Source organism: Lampris incognitus, chromosome 8 (assembly GCF_029633865.1).
Source record: "Lampris incognitus isolate fLamInc1 chromosome 8, fLamInc1.hap2, whole genome shotgun sequence".
Classification (NCBI taxonomy): Eukaryota; Metazoa; Chordata; class Actinopteri; order Lampriformes; family Lampridae; genus Lampris; species Lampris incognitus.
In genome coordinates this window covers 27,874,898-27,893,108 of record NC_079218.1, presented here as the reverse complement: position 1 = coordinate 27,893,108, position 18,211 = coordinate 27,874,898, and the positions used below count along the sequence as shown (strand labels likewise).

Here is an 18,211-nt window from a genome sequence, read left to right as displayed (position 1 = left end):
AGGTGTGGTGGTATTCGTGGTAGTTAGTGATGAGAGATTAAACTTTTTTTTTTTAGAAAATACATCCTTGTGAGTGCAGGATCGTAACTGAGGGCCTGTCCCTTTAAGAACCTCATGGGTGGGGGAATAGGGATGTTTTTTGTAGAGCCATAGCTTGCTGGACGCGTCTCACTTTGTTTTGTCTTCCGCTCCGCTACATAAGCACAGGAGTAACAGGTTGTAAATGCTCTCTCCGTCACGAATGACTTATCTTTTGCCGAATGAATAATTACTTAGTCCCATTTTATTTCACTTAGGTCAGTCAACATATTTTCCATCACATCAGTTTTGACAAAATATATCAAAAAAGAAGGGAAAAAGGGCTCCTCGAAAAGGGTGCACTTATTTTGGAATGGAACGAGCTCCGGCTCTTTCCAACCGCTCCTCCAGTCATGACAACGCAACAAGGAAAAAGTGGCAAAGAAAGGAACGCAATAATAATCACTTTAAACACGCTCGGAGAGGAGGCGAGGGGGTAAATTCGTGCTCGCCTCATTAATATTTAGAGACGTACAACTTTTGGATCAGTTGCTGTTTCAGCCTGCTGCGGATATGCCATCGTCACTGCAATTGCGAAGGGATTAAGAATGAGTAGACTGAACGTGGGTTGGAGCTGAACGTGGAGTCGCCTCATCTAAAAAAATTTAATATCTATTAGATAAAATTTGTCTGTTGCAGTTTTATCGGCCAATTCTTTCAATGTCCTATTGAAATCTGTTCGCCAAAACAATGGGACATCCTCCTCTTGAGTTCAGTGACTGCTATCTGGACAGTCCAGAATTTAGGGAAACACTCAAATGTTATGAAGTAGAGTTGGAGAGAACGAGCAAATTCCTCAAAGATGTTATAAAAGATGGCAACAGTGTAATCAATGCAATCAAGGGTAAGCATGCTCTGATCTAATATTCGGTTTTCCACATGAAGTGACTCGCATGTTATATAGAAAACTCAGTTGTATATTAATGGGTTGAGGGGGTTTCTTCAGTTGGGCCTTCATTAGGGCGCTGGATCACAGATGGGGCACACATCAAGGGGGGGGGGGGGTTAAGGGAATGAGTTCCTCTGTTCCTCAAGGCAAGCTTCAGCAAAATATGGCGGTTGCAAGACTTGTATTTGCCCGCTTATGCTTCCTGCACTTCTGCCTCTTTCAGTGCTAAAACTGTAGTGATAAAACCGCGGTGTCCTGAAAAGTCAGATGCTCCCATCAGTTCTGTGCTGTCACTGCTTTTGTTGCATGGCCAGAACATTGGCAGCGTGGAGCAGAGCCATTTATATTGTAGTTAGTATATTGTAGTTTGGATGCATGTGCTCTGTGTTTTACCAGTGAGTGGAGCTGTGTTCAATTTGTTTGACCCTCCAATACTCTGTTCTATTCAGATCATCAATGGCAAGCTTTTTATCTCGAAAACAGAAACTGTCATTGTAAATAGTGTTGCCACAGTGTAGGGAACGTTTTAGGAATAGCTTGGGGTCACAAGTGCTTGTTTCATTGTGCACTGTGCTGACAGATAATACAGCAAATCAATTTGTATTTAAATCAGTGATAGAATTCCCCATCCATATCAGCTAATTTATTATAATAGTGGGTCTCCTTTGCAATGGAGACATTGGATTGCTCCAGTGATTGAGTATTTCTGGTGTGTTGGTTTTACCGCTGTGGTAATATGCTTTTGCTTTAGTTGTTTGTGTTATGAGTGAGTTTATGGCTCGTATTTAGGCTAATTGTTTCCAGTTGGCATGTGTAATCAGTAATTAGTAAGTGTGGCAGCTCAACCTCTGATACCACAATATTCACTATCTCTCGATGGCCCAGAGCCCTGCCAAGGATGCTCCTATTTCTTTCTTTACTTTCTTAAAATAATGATAATAACAATAATAAACTTTATATATACAGCACCTTTCAAAACAATTTTACAAGGTGCTTTACAATACAAGATGAAATAGTAGAAAAACATTAAGCATAAGACCTGATCTGCTTTACAGAATGAGGTAAAAGTCAGGATAAAAATCACAAGAACATAATTAAAACATAGAACACTGAACCCGGTAAAACAAAGTGTATGGTTGAAACAAGTTAAATACAAGTAATAAAAGAAATATAAAATTGACCAACAACAGATTTACTCTAAAAAGCCTTCCTGTAAAAGTAAGTTTTGAGAAGTGATTTAAAAGAAGACAGTGAGTTCGCTAACCTAATTTCCTCAGGGAGTTCCAGAGCTGTGGGGCTCTTAACGGAAAACGTCTGGTCACCTGTTGTAACAAGGCTGGCTGAAGGAACAGTTAATAATTTCCTACCTGAGGAGCACAGACAGCGGCTAGGCTCATGGGGTGTGAGTAAATCTGTGATATAGGTAGGAGCAAGGCTTATTAGGGCTTTAAAAGTAACTAGTAAACATTTAAAATCAATCCTATACCTAACAGCCTATCACTCCCAAGAATGGAATTGATGTGTTCATGTCTCTTGTAATTTGTTAACAGTCTGGCTGCTGAGGTTTGGATGAGCTGGAAGTGGGAGATGGACTTTTGACTGAGCCCTGAATACAGGGAATTAAAATAATCCAGACGTGACAAAATGAATGCATGGATGACTTTTTCAAGGTCCATTTGAGATAGAAAATTTATAATTTTTGCAATCTTACTGATTTGGAGAAAGCAAGACTGTACTACCTTGGTGATTTTGTGTGTCAAAACAGCATAGAGTCAAAGAATACAGCCAAATTATGGACGGAGTGCTTGACATTGGTGGACAGGTTCCCAAGATTATTTTTCAGGTTGCAGTTCAGGTTAGGGGGACTGAATAAATAAAACGACCTCAGATTTGGACTCAGTGAGCTGGAGGACGTTTTGTGACATCCAGCATTTAATGTCGGAGAGACAATCCATAACACGGGAAAGTTCGTCTGTGTCACTACCAGCAAGAGGGACATAAAGTTGGGTGTCATCCGCGTAACAGCGAAAATTAATATTATGATTGTGGATGATCTGACCCAAGGGAAGCATGTAAATGGAAAATAATATTGGACCAAGAACAAGGATAATAATAATAAGGACCAAGACCCATGGGGAACACCGCATGCAAGGGGGGCTGGGGATGAGGAGAATTCTGTCATTACAGCAGGAAAAGATCTGTCAAGACAGGAATCGGAACCAGTCAAGAGCAGTGTCCTTAATGCTCACATAGTTTTCCAGGTTGATTTAAAAGGATTTCTTGATCAACCATATCAAAAGCGGAACTCAAGTCTAGCAGGATTAAAATTGAACAAGCAGAGTCAGTGGCGAGCAGTAAGTTGTTGGTAACTTCAATAAGAGCTATTTCTGTGCTGTGGTGGGCACAAAATCCTGATTGATATTGCTCAAAGATGCTACAATTATTCATGTGTGCAATTAGTTGAGAAGAAACAGACTTTTCTCAGATTTTAGATTAAAAAAAAAAGTAGATTTGAAGTTGGTCTAAAATTGCTTAAAACAAGAGGGTCGAGAGCGGGCTTCTTCAGGAGATGCTGGACTATTATTGCATGTTTAAAACTATATGGAAATAAACCAGTAGACAGTGAGCAGTTGATAATGGAGAGAATTTATGGGCCGACTGTCTTAAATACCTCTTTCAGGAACCTAGTGGAGATGGTGTCTAATTGACAGGTGGAAGACTTTATGTGGGGTGGCACGGAGGTGCAGTGGTTAGCACGGTCACCTCACAGCAAGAAGGTCCTGGGTTCGAGCCCCGGGGTAGTCCAACCTTGGGGGTCATCCTGGGTTGTCCTCTGTGTGGAGTTTGCATGTTCTCCCCATGTCTGCGTAGGTTTCCTCCAGGTGCTCCGGTTTCCTCCCACAGTCTAAAGACATGTAAGTCAGGTGAATTAACTACTAAATTGTCCCTAGGTGTGAATGTGTGTGTTGGCCCTGTGATGGCCTGGTGGCCTGTCCAGGGTGTCTCACTGCCTGCTGCCCAAGAATTGCTGGGATAGGCTTCAGCATCCTCATGACTCTGAGAGTAGGATAAACGGTTTGGATAATGGATAGATGGAAGACCTTAAGTGAGGTATTAACCCTTTTAAGTCTAACAGAGAAATCTGTTTAAAATGAGTCAAACTGGCAAGAGGGTTCAGTGCAGATGAAATTTCTCATCACAGGTGCAGTGTGGAGCCTGATGTCATCTATTTATTAATGATATGATAGAGGAACTGCTTGCTTTTTTTCAATGACGCTTCCAAAGGCTGGCTGGCTGGCTGGCTGGCTGGCTGGCTGGGGGGGGGGGTAAGCACAGAATTTATTGCCTGAAATAGAATAAAGCTCTGGGGTTTAATACATTCTTAATTAGACAAAAGATGTAAAACAGAGACAGCATACTTTTCTTAAACAGCTGAGACCATTGCTGGATTCATAAAATGACAGTATTTAGAGCTTGCAGTTGACTTATTCAGCTTTATTCAAATATTTCAATAAAATCAAATGTGCTTTTTTCCAGGCTATTCATTGGCAGTACAGAAGTTCTCACAGACACTTAGTGTGTTCCAGTTCGATTTCATTGGTGACTCTCTGACAGATGACGAGATTAACATTGGTAAGATAGTACAAATACTGCACCAAATTTAAACCCAGTGTTTGTTGCATGAATGTTATCTTCTAAAGAGTACTTCTGGAGAGGTGGTTGCCTTTGTCTTGACTATGTGCCCTCTTTCAGTTTATGTCACATTTCTAACATGTAGCTATTTGCAGTTAAGTCTAGTACCCATCAAAAACTTGGAAAGTTTCTGTGACAAAAAGTTGGATAAAAATGTGCCAGGCCAGTTGTCATCTTTGTTTTCTTGTTCTTAGCTCAGTCTTTCCAAGAGTTTGCCGGTCTTCTCCAGGAAGTGGAACATGACAGGATGATGATGGTGGGTTATCAACATCCTCTTTCATGAATCTGCATCTTCTTTGGCCTTCATTCTTGTTGACATAACTAGGAATAACCTAAATAAGTTATGCTCACTTCACTTTTTTCAAATGACACATTTGTGGTAAACATATTTGTGGTCTTCACTGTTTCCTCTTTCTGTCCACCCCAGTAAAAAAAAAGAAAGAAAAAAAAGCTCAAACTCCCTTGCTTCACTGTTTTGCCCTATATGCTTTAAGTCAGGAAACTATATTGTGTTATTTGTTTGAGCAAGAAGTAGTTCCTGTTAGACTGGATTTTGTAGATACAGATGGTTTTGAACATAGTTGGCATCTGGACACTTGTGTTTTTTTTTTGGTATCAATGAGCAACCTCTGCTGGAGCATAATAGGTATTACTAACTCTGATGGGCCTGTTGCACCCTTCATTTCTGAACTCATGCCATCAAGTTTTGTGCACAGAACATAAACTCACTTGAGTACCTGTTAAACTGATACTATAGTTGGCATGGTATGTCATTTATATGATGAGCTTGCATATGCATTTTTGCCCACTATCAACTATACCATGTTTTCCTGTACAGGTTCAGAATGCTTCTGATCTGCTTATTAAGCCATTAGAGAAGTTCCGGAAGGAGCAAATAGGATTAACAAAAGTGAGTCTTTATTCAAAATTTTATTTGGTATTTATTTAAAATGGCTGTGTGTGTGTGTGTGTGTGTGTGTGTGTGTGTGTGTGTGTGTGTGTGTGTGTGAATTATCTCTTTTTAGATAGCAGTTGTTCAGTGTATTATTTAGTCTATATTCAAAGCAGTATCCTTGTGTATTTACAAACCATATAGTGTCATGATAGTTTGGTCTAACTATGTAGTTCAGTCCTTTTAAGGACTAAAAGGATCACTTTTGAGTAACAGCTTTATAATGTACACATAGTCTACATACAGTAGTAAGCCACTTCACTCTAAATCTTGTATTAGTGTGAGGGCTGCTCTGAGAATATAAACTCTGTCATGAACAGTAATGATGATCAGTTCCTTGACCCACCCTATACTTTCTAAAGACATTTGGCAGGAAACATACAGGTTGTAGCAGTGTGCATACTGTATGTTTGTGAAGTTACAAGCCCAATGTGCTCCATAAAATCATCTGGAAACATTAACGTGCGTAATTAGCATGGTATGCAGTAATTTCTTTGGGTGATATATTGCAATTTAAAGGTGTGCCCCCCCCCCCCCCCCCCGTGCAGCTTGGTTTAACAGAAATGAGTTTACATTGGTCTTAAAAGGGGTTAACAGCATGCCTGTTTTGGCTAGGCACAATTTCAAAAGAGTAATGAGAGAGACATTAACATTTTATTAAAATATTGTGCATGTAAATAAACGGCATGTTTTGCATAAAATTGGATTTAAAATTGACAAGACAGTCGGTAATATTATTTATAAACTGTGCTAACAGACTGGCGAAATTAAGTTTTAAGGTCAACTGTAGTACGGAAGAACAGCTCCTTGGGACAGAAGGATGCCACTCCTTGTTAACATGTGATGCACTTCATCAGTGGCAAGAGTTCACCGACCTTAACAGTGATGCATTTAAATCATACTACAATCTCAAGGTGTCACACTTACATTTTTACCTTAGGAGAGGAGGAAGAAGTTTGAAAAAGAGAGTGAAAAATACTACTCTCAGTTGGATAAACACCTGAATCTTTCTGCCAAGAAGAAAGAGAGTCATCTTCAAGAGGTCTGCTGAAATACATTGAAACACAACAAAGATTTTTCAGCAACAATATTGACAACTGAAAATTTTGAATTCATTTTAAATGGGCTACTTTTTGAAATTGCTTTTCTATGCTGCAGGCTGATGAACTTCTGGACAAAGAGCAAGTGAACTTTTATGAGTCATCAGTGGAATATGTCTATCAGATCCATCAGGTGCAGGACAGGAAGAAGTTTGACGTGGTGGAGCCTGTGAGTGATGTCTTTAGCCTCCCATTCTTTGGTTCCAGGCCTGAACATGTAACAAGGGCTCACAGGAATCCGCTCTACTGTAAAATAATGTTGATCATAGACTGAAAAGATCATTCACACATGAGTTATTTGTCAACACCAATATTAAGTCTTCCAGATTTTTCGCTCACTTGGCCAAAAAATGGTGGAAAGAAACTCCTGTCATTCATCAAGGCTTCAGACTTGTTTACGTCATTCAAGATAATATATTCAGGGCCTAACATAATCCACAGAAGGCCCCGAGAATTGTTGTTTTACTGATTTGTGGCATTGTCAGGCAATTTTTTATTTTGATCCCCTATTCTTTGCATCTCAACTTCGGTGATCTACCCGTCATGCATGTACATTATTATCACTTAACATGGCATGCATGTATGGCTAAGACATCATAAGTATTCAGTGCTGTAGGTTGACACGGAATCTGCTAATTGCATACTTGCAAGTCCCTTCGGATAAAAGCCTCTGCTAAACGAGAAGATATAAAACTTAAAAGTCCTGGGGGCGCCTGGGTAGCGTAGTGGTCTATTCCGTTGCCTGCCAGCATGGGGATTGCCGGGAAGCCGGATGTGGGTATGTGTCCTGGTCATTCCACTAGCACCTCCTCTGGTCGGTCGGGGCAGCTGTTCAGGGGGGAGGGGGAACTGGGGGAATAGCATGATCCTCCCACGCGCTACATCCCCCTGGCGAAACTCCTCACTGTCAGGGGAAAAGAAGCGGCTGGCAACTCCATGTGCGTTGGAGAAAGCATGTGGTTGTCTGCAGCCCTCCCTGGCTTGGGCCGGAGGGGGTGGAGCAGCGATCAGGATGGCTCAGGAAGAGTGGGGTAATTGGCCGGGTACAATCGGGGACAAAATAGGAGGGGGGATCAAAAAAAAAAAAGTAAAAGTCCTGCCACTTTGGAGTAAATATCTGAAAACGGTTCTCTCTTTTTTTTTAAACCATAATTAATTTATCTATTTAATTCTGCTTTGCTTATGCAGGTCTTAGTATTTCTTCACAGCATTCTAACACTCAATAACCTGACTGTAGAGATGACTCAGGACTTCATGCCTTACAAACAGGAGCTACAGCTCAGCTTGCAAAATGTAAGTAGTGGCATCAGTAACAACAATTGATACCATTAATGTGTTTGAGGATGCCTTAACTGGACTTCCATAGTTATCCACAATCCTATCTTGGGATTCTATCTACAGACAAGGAACCACTATGAGAGCACACGGGAGGAGATGGAGGAGCTGATGAAGAGAATGAAACAGCCATCCCAGATTTGTAAAATGCACCATCTGCCAACAATGGAGGGATACCTCTACAGTCAAGAGAAGTGTTAGTACATGGGCTGTGTGTATGTATCACTTTGACTATATTCCTAATCCCACCACACTTGATCTGACTTGACTTTTTTTTCCAAAGGGGCTTTGGGTGTGTCATGGGTAAAGTACTACTGCAAGTACCACAAAGAAAGCAGACTGTTGGTTATGGTTCCTTGTGAACAGAAACCTACAACTAAACAGGTACTTAAATAAAAAGAAACTCGCTATTTGTTTATCATATCCCTCCATAGACTGCAAAACATAAATCATAAATTTGTGTACCTCTAATTCTGACATTTGTTCATCAAATTATTTACATGTACTTCTTCACACTGATTGTCAGTTAAGAAATGGATCTAAAACTCTCTCTCTCTCTCTCTCTCTCTCTCTCTCTCTCTCTCTCTCTCTCTCTCTCTCTCTCTCTCTCTCTCTCTCTCTCTCTCTCTCTCTCTCGCTCTCTCTCTCACAACTCCCACTTACCAATTCGCTCTTTTTTTTACTCTAGGGTCCTACAGAACTGACACTTAAATCCTGCATCCGCCGGAAGACAGAATCTATAGACAAGCGCTTCTGCTTCGACTTTGAGGCTAATGAGAGGTTAGAACTAACAAAACTGAGATGAGGTAACGCGACTGCCTTGTGGGATAAACAGGTCTAAGCAGTGAGGTGAACAGGTGGTATAGAAGGACAGAGTGTGAGGGGCTAACTGGATTCTAGCCCACACAGTCCTGTAGCAACAGGCTTATGCTGTAAACAGATGGCACGCTCTGATTTTTCAGGGAAAGGAACATGATGAACTCATATTTATATAGGCAGGCCACTCAGTACAAAATGCACTTAAAAACATCAGCTAAAGGCAGATATGTCATATTCAGGGCTTCTCTCTGAAGACAATTGAATTTTGATTGGATATTTTAAAGGTTTAAAGGGGGTTTAAACCATGCATGAGATGCTTGAAAGTGTTTCTCTGAACACCACCAACTTGGGCCAACGTGAACAATACCAAAGCCCTAATCAGAACTTTGCAGACAAAAAGGCCTCTTTGCTACCTCAACCAATCACACTGCCCACTGAACTCTCTGGCCTTCTTACCTCTCATTATCTCATGGCTGAGAGTTGTTTATAACCTACATTGTGACTCATGGGCTTGATGAGATTTGTTCAGCTTACAAACGGGTAGATTATTCACCTTGAAAAGCAGTAAGATTTTGTTTGTTTTTCCTTGTCACGCTCAGGCAATTTTCTGAAGAATTTAGAAAGGAATCCCTCATAAAAACACACCTATAGCCATTGTTCTTTCTTTTTGTGTACTTGTACGTCTGTGTGATGCTGGTAACGTTTGAATTCATCCACCAATTGCTGACTCTCTTTAGTCACTTTGGATAAAAGTGCCTAATGAGCAAATGTAAATGTCATTGTAGTTAATACCTTTATGTCAGAGATAGAAGGCTCACTCATATAGGGATTATTCATGAACTGCAGTAGTTTCTAGCTGCAAAAAGTGGCAAGCGTTGATTGTAGTTGCTTTTTCTCTTGCACAATGCAGTTGGCAAAACACGACATAGTTTTGCAATGTGCTAAACTTGGAGCACAGTTGGAAGTTAACAATTTAAAGAGTAGGCTACTGGCTGTGAAATTTGGCACAGAATTTTGTTGCTTCTGCAGTAGACAGATTGTAGAAGTTGTGTTTATCAACACTGATTGTCATATTGGTGTTCATGTTCAAACCCCATGGTTACCCAAAGGGATTTTAATCAAGTCTAGCAGAGCTTCAACAGTGCAGTCAGGTGGAGAAAATGATTATCGAATGGGTTTATATATCACTAGTTGCTGTCTCTGTGATGGAATTTGTATTCCAATTTAAGGGGAGAGCTCTTTCTGTAACAAAGGTATAGTTTGAAATTCAATCAAAATGAAAAAAACTTGGGCATCTAGGTAGCAGTGCAGTCTATTCTGTTGCCTACCAACACGGGGATTGCTGGTTCAAATCCCTGTGTTACCTCCGGCTTGGTCGGGCGCCCCTCAGACACAATTGGCTGTGTCTGCAGGTGGGAAGCCGGATGTGGGTATGTGTCCTGGTTGCTGCAGTAGCGCCTCCTCTGGTCGGTCGAGGCACCTGTTTGGGAGGGAGGGGGAACGGGGCGGAATAGCGTGATCCTCCCATGCACTATGTCCTCCTGGTAAAACTCCTCACTGTCAGGTGAAAAGAAGCGGCTGGCAACTCCACATGTATTGGAGGAGGCATGTGGTAGTCTGCAGCCCTTCCCGGATCGGCAGAGGGGGTGGAGCAGTGACCAGGACAGCTTGGAAGAGTGGAGTGGGGTAATTGGCCGGATACAATTGGGGGAGAAAAAGGGGGGAAAAGCCAAAAAAAAAAAAGAAAAAACTTAAATTGTACTTTGGAATCCCGTGTAGCTGTTTGTTTGCTGTATATTTAGAGATTAGAAATGAAATCGCTGTTTAGGTTTGGGTGCAACAGGTTTTATGGCAAATCTCAAGGCAATCTTTTACATTTAAATGATACATACTGTATTACTCTTGCCATAGAAACACACCTGTCACGTTCCAGGCTCTTTCAGAGGGAAACAGGAAGTTGTGGATGGAAGCTATGGATGGAAAAGAGCCTGTGAGTTTATTTTTATTCACTTATTGTTATTTACTTAATCAATTTTTTTTAGGATTCAAGGTAGCACGGACTGTTGGTCCTTTTGAAGTCCTTGTAGATTGTCTTTGCTTCAGAAAAAAAATCGGGGAAAAGTCTTGCAATATATGTTGCAGTACTTATTCAGCAGTGAATGTCTAATTGCTCTGAAATGAGCAGTATTTGCAATTAGCAGTTGAAAATAGTTCCGTTTGCCAAAACCATATTTGTTTTAATCTGTCTATCAAAAATTATTGAAATGCATAAATACAAAGTAGGGTGGCATGGTGGCGCAGTGCTTAGCGCGGTCGCCTCACAGCAAGAGGGTCCTGGGTTCGAACTCTGGGGTTGTACAACCTTGGGGGTCGTCCCAAGTTGTCCTCTGTGTGGAGTTTGCATGTTCTCCCCATGTCTGTGTGGGTTTCCTCTGGGTGCTCCGGTTTCCTCCCACAGTCCAGAGACATGTAGGTCAGGTGAATTGGCCGTACTAAATTGTCCCTAGGCGTGTGTGTGTGTGTGTGTGTGTGTGTGTGTGTGTGTGTGTGTGTGTGTGTGTGTGTGTGTGTGTGCTTGTCGGCCCTGTGATGGACTGCTGGCATGTCCAGGGTGTCTCCCTGCCTGCCGCCCAATGACTGCTGGGATAGGCTCCAGCATCCCGTGACCCAAATTTGGATAAGCAGCTTGGATAATGGATGGATGGATGTCTAATGGAATATTAAATGTAAAGCGTAGACCAGCACTCTCCAAACTGTTTATGAACAGCTGTCTCACTAAACCTGCATTTTAAAATTGGATTTAAGGACCTCAAACAAATGGCATGTAGTAATTTGAGAATTCTAATTCCATTTTTTTAACAGAATAAAGTTGTGTATTTTTTCAGTTTGAAACCAAAGTGCAGCAAAAAAGATGCATTTCATCTTTGATATTCTCAACAATTTGTTATACCTCAAAAATGTGAGTACCAAAAATTAGTATTTGAGTGTTTGGGAAACAAATGCAGCTCTACTGAGTTTCTTGTTTTCAGGTTACCCACTTGGGTTACTTTTAGCCAAAATTTGATGAATGTTTGTAATTGTTGCTTGTTCAGGTACAGATGATCAGAACTTGTCTTCCAAATTAATTACGGCACAAGACATTTCTCTTAAACTTCTCATACACTTTGGGGCTCCCTTAATGTATAGCTCAACTGTGTTGCAGTGGACATCTGGCCAGTCATAGTAGCCTGTAGTTATAATTAGTTGTCATTTATTGATCTCTTTTGATCTTCATGATTTAAAAAAATCCCTGTACTACACTCCCCACAATTCTTTAAAGAGTAACTAAACCCTAGACCTGTTTAGGGGGTTGTCTGATATCTACAGGTTAAAAAACCATGTAAAGGTTAAAAACATGCCAGGCTTGGGGCGCCCCAGTGGCTCACCTGGTATAGCGCGCCGCGACCACATAAGGCTGAGCCCATACCGCAGTGGCCTGGGCTCGAATCCAGCCCGGGCCCCCCTCTGCATGTCATCCCCTCTCTCCCCCTGCCTTTCCTGTCTCTCTCTACTGTCACTATCCAATAAAGGAGGCAAATGCCAAAAAAAAAAAAAAAAAAAAACATAAAAAAAAAAAAAAAATGCCAGGCTGGTCAGCATGGCAAGGTAAACACAGCTGCAGTTAATAACATTAATAATGGTTGTTTTTTTTATTATTATTTTTATTTAGGTGTGTCTGCACACTTATCAGCGCAGACAGACATACGAAGCACTAACAGTTGTCAATAGTACTGTCAATGCTGGTTCTTTGGCTTGCCTACATCCAACACCCATTATTCATGTTATTAGCTGCAGCTGTTTTTATCCTGCTATGCTAGCATTACAGAGCACCAAGACCAGCCTGGTGTGTTTTTAACCTTTACATGGTTTTTAACCCATAGATGTCAGCAAACCCACTAAAATGGACTATGATTTGGTTACTCTTAAGTTTTCAAAGTATTCATACTGCTACCTAGTTCTGTCATTGAGTGAGGCAGTTTCTCGGCTTTCAAATACTGAATTGACTCATGAGCAAAAATGTGTCATATACTATATGTTAATGATACTTCGTCTTCAGGTTGTAGTTCAGATTTTTGAATAATATTTTGCTGTCAATATTCTAAATAAGTCATTTTAATTTAACAAGATGCCACATGTCTCCCATACATGTTTTGGGTGCAGTGTCCGCTAAATTAGTATACTTAATAAATAAAAAGATTGATAAATCATTAAACTCAAAATGTTGTGCATGGGTGAAACATTTTCTGTATCTGGCTAGCTACTGGTGTGTTAAAGAAAATACAATTCATCACTGTCTTGCAAGAGGATGTGAAAATACAGAAGGTGCACTTTTCGGTTTGTCCTTCCTGCCCAACTTCCCCCACCATCTTCTCAACAGTGAAAATTTCACAAGACCTTTTCCATACTCTTTGCCCAAATACTCTGGAGCAAATCCTACAATCCACTGTGCAATATTGCTGCCAAGCAAGCTCTTTGAGTCGTCATTTTAATTCCAAGGATCATCTCTATCAGACGAAATCAAGACTTTTCTTGCAAAATAAGCCACCTTTGCCACATCATTCTTTTTCATTTTACATTCTAAGCCATAAATCCCAATTTATATTTACTTTGAAGGCTTCATAATTGGCCATATTGTATGTTATCATAACTGTTTCATGGAATGTTCGGTTGAAATGTAAGCTGTCCACAACAACAACAAAAAAAGGCTCAGAATCCTCCTCAATCTTTCAAAAGGGCTAAAAGACGTTTAGCAGCATCTTTGCTCTTGATACTCCTGAGTTCATAAGGTTTCCGCATCTTTCAGAACTATCATGAAACAGTTTAATTTTGCCTGACTTATGATGTGTTGTAATAGTAATCCTGTTTCAAAATGGCACACTATTTATAGACATTCTGTGCTAGTAACAGTATGCATATGAAACCTGTGAATAGTCTTAAGTTTATGGACCTTCTCAGACATCTTATCCCTCTGCATTTTTTTAGCCTTTATCCCTGGCTATTTTTTCCATATTCATCACTCTTTTTTTCCATGCACAGTGCACATGTACAGTGGTAACTTAATCCACTCAGGAAATTGCTTTTGTGTCTATCATAGTCGAATGCCTGGAAATCCCCATACTGACAGCAATTGCATGAATTCTCTATCATACACGAGTCAAGTCATGAAAATGGCAATAGATGGTGCCTGCAAAAAGAAACCTACAGTAAAGCATAAAGTTAAAGTATTGTCTCTGCAGTCAGTCAGGCACTAGAAGTACTTCCCTTCCTATTTGTTTTCATAACAGAGCTATTAAAACCCTGGTAACTTTGCATTCGTTTTTTTGCACATTGCTCAAGCCTCCACAATGACATCTGGTCACATGATTAAAGTTACATTGTAAACTGCTTGTTGTCAACAACCCAAAATAGTCATGTCCTATCAGCATTGCCCCTTTTTGCTCGTGATTCGATTTTTATTACTAACTTAAACCAAATTACCCCCAAGGTCACATTCTCTTTTCCATGGTCACTGTCCATATACTGCCTAAATTACCAGCCAGTTTTAGGGAAATTCACTTAGCTCCCGGCTCTTTATCAAGCTTGTTGGTTTTTTTCAGTTGTAGATGAAATTCCAGATGAAATTAATTCCATCTTACCTAAGTGATTTTCTATTCTTTTTAAGCTAAGGTGACATTTCTACTTTTATTTATTAATTTTGCACCATTTTGCAGCCCACTGAAATATAAATGCATGAGAAGCCAATCTCAGACATTAGCATCCCTTGGTTTGTGTATATTCACCACTAGAATTTAGGTTTTTAACTGGCTTTCTCTCAGTAAAGTCAGTACTTTTTCTTTTTTTTTTTTGAAGAATACAAATAAAAACTAGCTTATCTTGGTTACTTTGGGTTTTTTTTTTGCACTTGTTGGATAAACTTGGTAAGATTTTCATGTCAATGGAAATAAATACAAGCAAGTAAGGGTCAACGCCGTGAGTATTCAGAGCAGGTAATATCCACAAACTCATAATAATAATAATAAACTTTATTTGTATAGCGCCTTTCATACATAAAATGCAGCTCAAAGTGCTTTACATTAAAAACAGGGGAGACAATAAAACTCAACAACAATACAGATAAAATAAGTTAAAAATAATAAAACACAGACCTAGGCAAAAAAAACATAAAACGGCAAGAAATAAAACCACAGTACACGATAAAAAAATAAGAATAAAAAGAAATATAAAGTGGAATTAATTAAAAGCAAGAGCATAAGAATGGGTCTTGAGCTGATTCTTAAAACTATCTATGGACATTGCTTCTCTTATTTTTTGGGGGAGTCTATTCCAAGCCGTCAGTGCATAAAAACAAAATGCTGCTTCGCCATACTTTTTGTAGTTCATTCTAGGGACATTGAGCAGGCCAGTACCAGAGGATCCAAGAGAGCGGCTTGGAACATAGTCAGATAAGCAGTCAGATAGGTATGAGGATGCTAAACCATGTAGAGCTTTAAACACAAATAAAGGAATTTTAAAATCAATCTTCAATGCTACAGGAAGCCAGTGTAAAGATGCTAAAACTGGCGTAATGTGATCTCTCATCCTGGGTTTTGTTACGACCCTTGCTGCCGTGTTCTGTACCCTTAATACTTGCCAAAACCAACTTTGGTTGTTCCAGATTGATTTATCACTTCACTGTCCCCATTCTAACCTCACGTTGGAAATCTTTATGAGGGAAAATAATTTTGCTTGAAATCCTTTGGGCATTTTAAACATTTAAAATGAAAAAAAATTAATTTAAAAGTTAGGAAAATTGTGCTCCCCCCCTTTCATTTCTGCCATTAGAATAACCACTTGAGACATTCCAAGTTCTATAGTTTCTGACTAGATATAGAGGACCTTGACTGTGATATAGTACTGTTACACTGTCAACGAAGCGTACTTCAAGTTTTCCATCTATAAGGCAATAGATATACTTTCTGTCCGCAACCATATGGTTTTCTGTCCTTGAATGTAAACATATATGCACACACACACAGCCTTGTTTTCACCAACATACTCTAACCACAGTGGCCCAGTGGTTAGCACTGTTGCCTCACAGCAAAAAGGTCCTGGGTTCGAACCCCAGGCCGTCCCAGGTCCTCTCTGTGTGGACTTTGCATGTTCTGCCTGTGTCTGTGTGGGTTTCCTCTGGATGCTCTGGTTTCCGCCCACCATCAAAAAGAAATGCATATTAGGGTTAATACTCCTGTCTGTGCCACTGAGCAAGGCAATGGAAAGAAGAACTGGAGTTGGTCCCTGGGCGCTGCAGCTGTCCACTGCTCCTGTATAATGGAATGGGTTAAATTCAGAAGACAAATTCATTGTAACCTGTACAATGACAAAATAAAGTGGCTTTCTTCTTCTTTCTTTCTTTCTTTCTGTGCTTTCCACTCAAGATCAAAAAAAATTTGCTCACTTTTTTTTTGTTCTCCATTGTCCTTTGTGTTGATTTTAAATGTCCTGTTTTGATGACATCTTGCTTCCACCCAACTTATCTTTGTTGGTGAGATGTTTTTTTGTATCACCATCTCAAAAATATACCTGAATACTGCCACCGTGTCAAAGTTGGCCTCACATTTACTTTTAGTGGAGCATCGCTGTTTCTTTATGAGATCATCAAAAGTAGACTTGGCTCTCAAAAATTGATTGAGAGATTTCCTCATGTTAATTTATCATGCTGAACCGATCGTGACTGTGCGGGAAATAGATAGATGAATTTTGTGCTATGGTGCTTTCTAATTTTTCTGTAGAAGTGCTGCAGTTCCCTAACTTTTATCTGACATTGTATTTTCATTTTAGATTTATCATTCACCAATCCACAAGCAAGCTGAAAGTAAGATAATTTGTTCTATGGTCTTTATTTTGTGTTATTAAATATACTATATACCTTGTGTTTTTGCCACAGCAGTTCTCTAAAAGTCTCTGTTTGCTGTTAATTTCCTCTGTTTTTCGTCTTTAAATCTTCACAGTGGAGCTGAATGAAGTTGGATTCAAGTTTGTGCGAAAGTGCATCAACTATGTTGAAACAAAAGGTAAGAAGACATGTTCATTTGCCATCCCTGTTCCTTCCAGTTCTGTTGGTGTGCTTAGGAGGGTGCTGTTGAGTCGTACTGTAGAGTACGCTGAAACCCCTTTTTCACCCCACAGCAGTTCTATGAGGAACAGTATGCCAAGTATTACCATGTGATGCTGTATCATAGTCGTCTACTTGACTTAGTTAATGTTTCCTAAGCATTTGAAGTCAACCAAACAAACGTCAACTCAATTTAAATGTGTAATTTGATAAAATTTTCAAGCAGTATTGCTCAGCTTGGGCCCATCGAACTGGGAGGAGACCCGGGGTAGACCCAGAACTCGCTGGAGGGACTACATGTCCAATCTGGCCTGGGAATGCCTTGGGATCCCCCAGGAGGAGCTGGAGGGCATTGCTGGGGGGAGAGATGTCTGGAGTGCCCTGCTTAGCTTGCTGCCACCGCGACCCGACCCCGGAGAAGCGGCTGATGATGAATGAATGAATGAATGAATTGCTCAGCTCAAAACTGTGGCAGGTTAATGAGTCAATTGCAGTGGGAATATATTGTCTTCAACTTCTCTGTTTTAACGCAGGCTCCGATAGACACTGAGGAGGGGGAAATAGTATGTTTCCACTCTTCTGTATTTCTCCGGAGCACATGCCCACTTTCTTACCTCCCCCTCCCCCTTCCAGGACTCACACAAGAGGGAGTGTACAGAACAGTTGGCAGCAATATCCAAGTGCAAAAGCTTTTGAATGCCTTCTTTGGTAAGGGAATTCCACAGCCAGCATCTGGTTCCTCTGTCCATTGTTTTATTTCTTTTTTTTTAATCTTACTTGGCTATGTTAAATTATGTTAAAGCCATCAAATGCAAATATCTTTAAATACTTAAATACATTCTTTAGAAAATCCCTGTGACCTTTTACATTTTACTCTTCCTCCAGTTTATAAGTGGAACATATAGAGATAATCAATTGGCAGGAGAGGCAAGGCACTGCCCCCTTCAGAATTTGTTTTCAATGTTGTCTGCAGCCAAATCAGTATAATCAACGCTTTTCATTTTGTGCTTCATTCCGGTCTGCTAGATTCTACATGCCCGGGGGATGTGGATTTCCTTAGCAGTGACTGGGACATTAAAACCATCACAAGTGCCATGAAGTTTTATCTCAGGTGTGTATGTATGTCTGTTTGTTTATTTGTTTGCTTATTTGTGTATTGGTTCATTTATTTATTTGAGAAGGCATATGCCAATCGGTGACACATAAGGTACTGT

General features: G+C 40.2%; 1 protein-coding gene across 1 annotated transcript in view; it reads left to right on the top strand.

The window, feature by feature from the left end:
• The first annotated feature begins 525 nt into the window (after positions 1 to 525).
• LOC130117247 (oligophrenin-1-like) overlaps positions 526 to 18,211 on the top strand; it is a 38,763-nt gene continuing 21,077 nt past the window's right edge. The window contains exons 1-15 of the mRNA XM_056285450.1: positions 526 to 922; positions 4,505 to 4,600; positions 4,855 to 4,916; positions 5,499 to 5,570; positions 6,553 to 6,654; positions 6,771 to 6,881; positions 7,901 to 8,005; positions 8,114 to 8,243; positions 8,331 to 8,431; positions 8,736 to 8,827; positions 10,778 to 10,856; positions 16,724 to 16,757; positions 16,894 to 16,956; positions 17,631 to 17,705; positions 18,024 to 18,108. Of these exons, the coding sequence (XP_056141425.1) occupies positions 769 to 922; positions 4,505 to 4,600; positions 4,855 to 4,916; positions 5,499 to 5,570; positions 6,553 to 6,654; positions 6,771 to 6,881; positions 7,901 to 8,005; positions 8,114 to 8,243; positions 8,331 to 8,431; positions 8,736 to 8,827; positions 10,778 to 10,856; positions 16,724 to 16,757; positions 16,894 to 16,956; positions 17,631 to 17,705; positions 18,024 to 18,108 (1,361 nt within the window). The 5' untranslated portion in view covers positions 526 to 768. The remainder of the gene's footprint in view (positions 923 to 4,504; positions 4,601 to 4,854; positions 4,917 to 5,498; positions 5,571 to 6,552; positions 6,655 to 6,770; positions 6,882 to 7,900; positions 8,006 to 8,113; positions 8,244 to 8,330; positions 8,432 to 8,735; positions 8,828 to 10,777; positions 10,857 to 16,723; positions 16,758 to 16,893; positions 16,957 to 17,630; positions 17,706 to 18,023; positions 18,109 to 18,211) is intronic.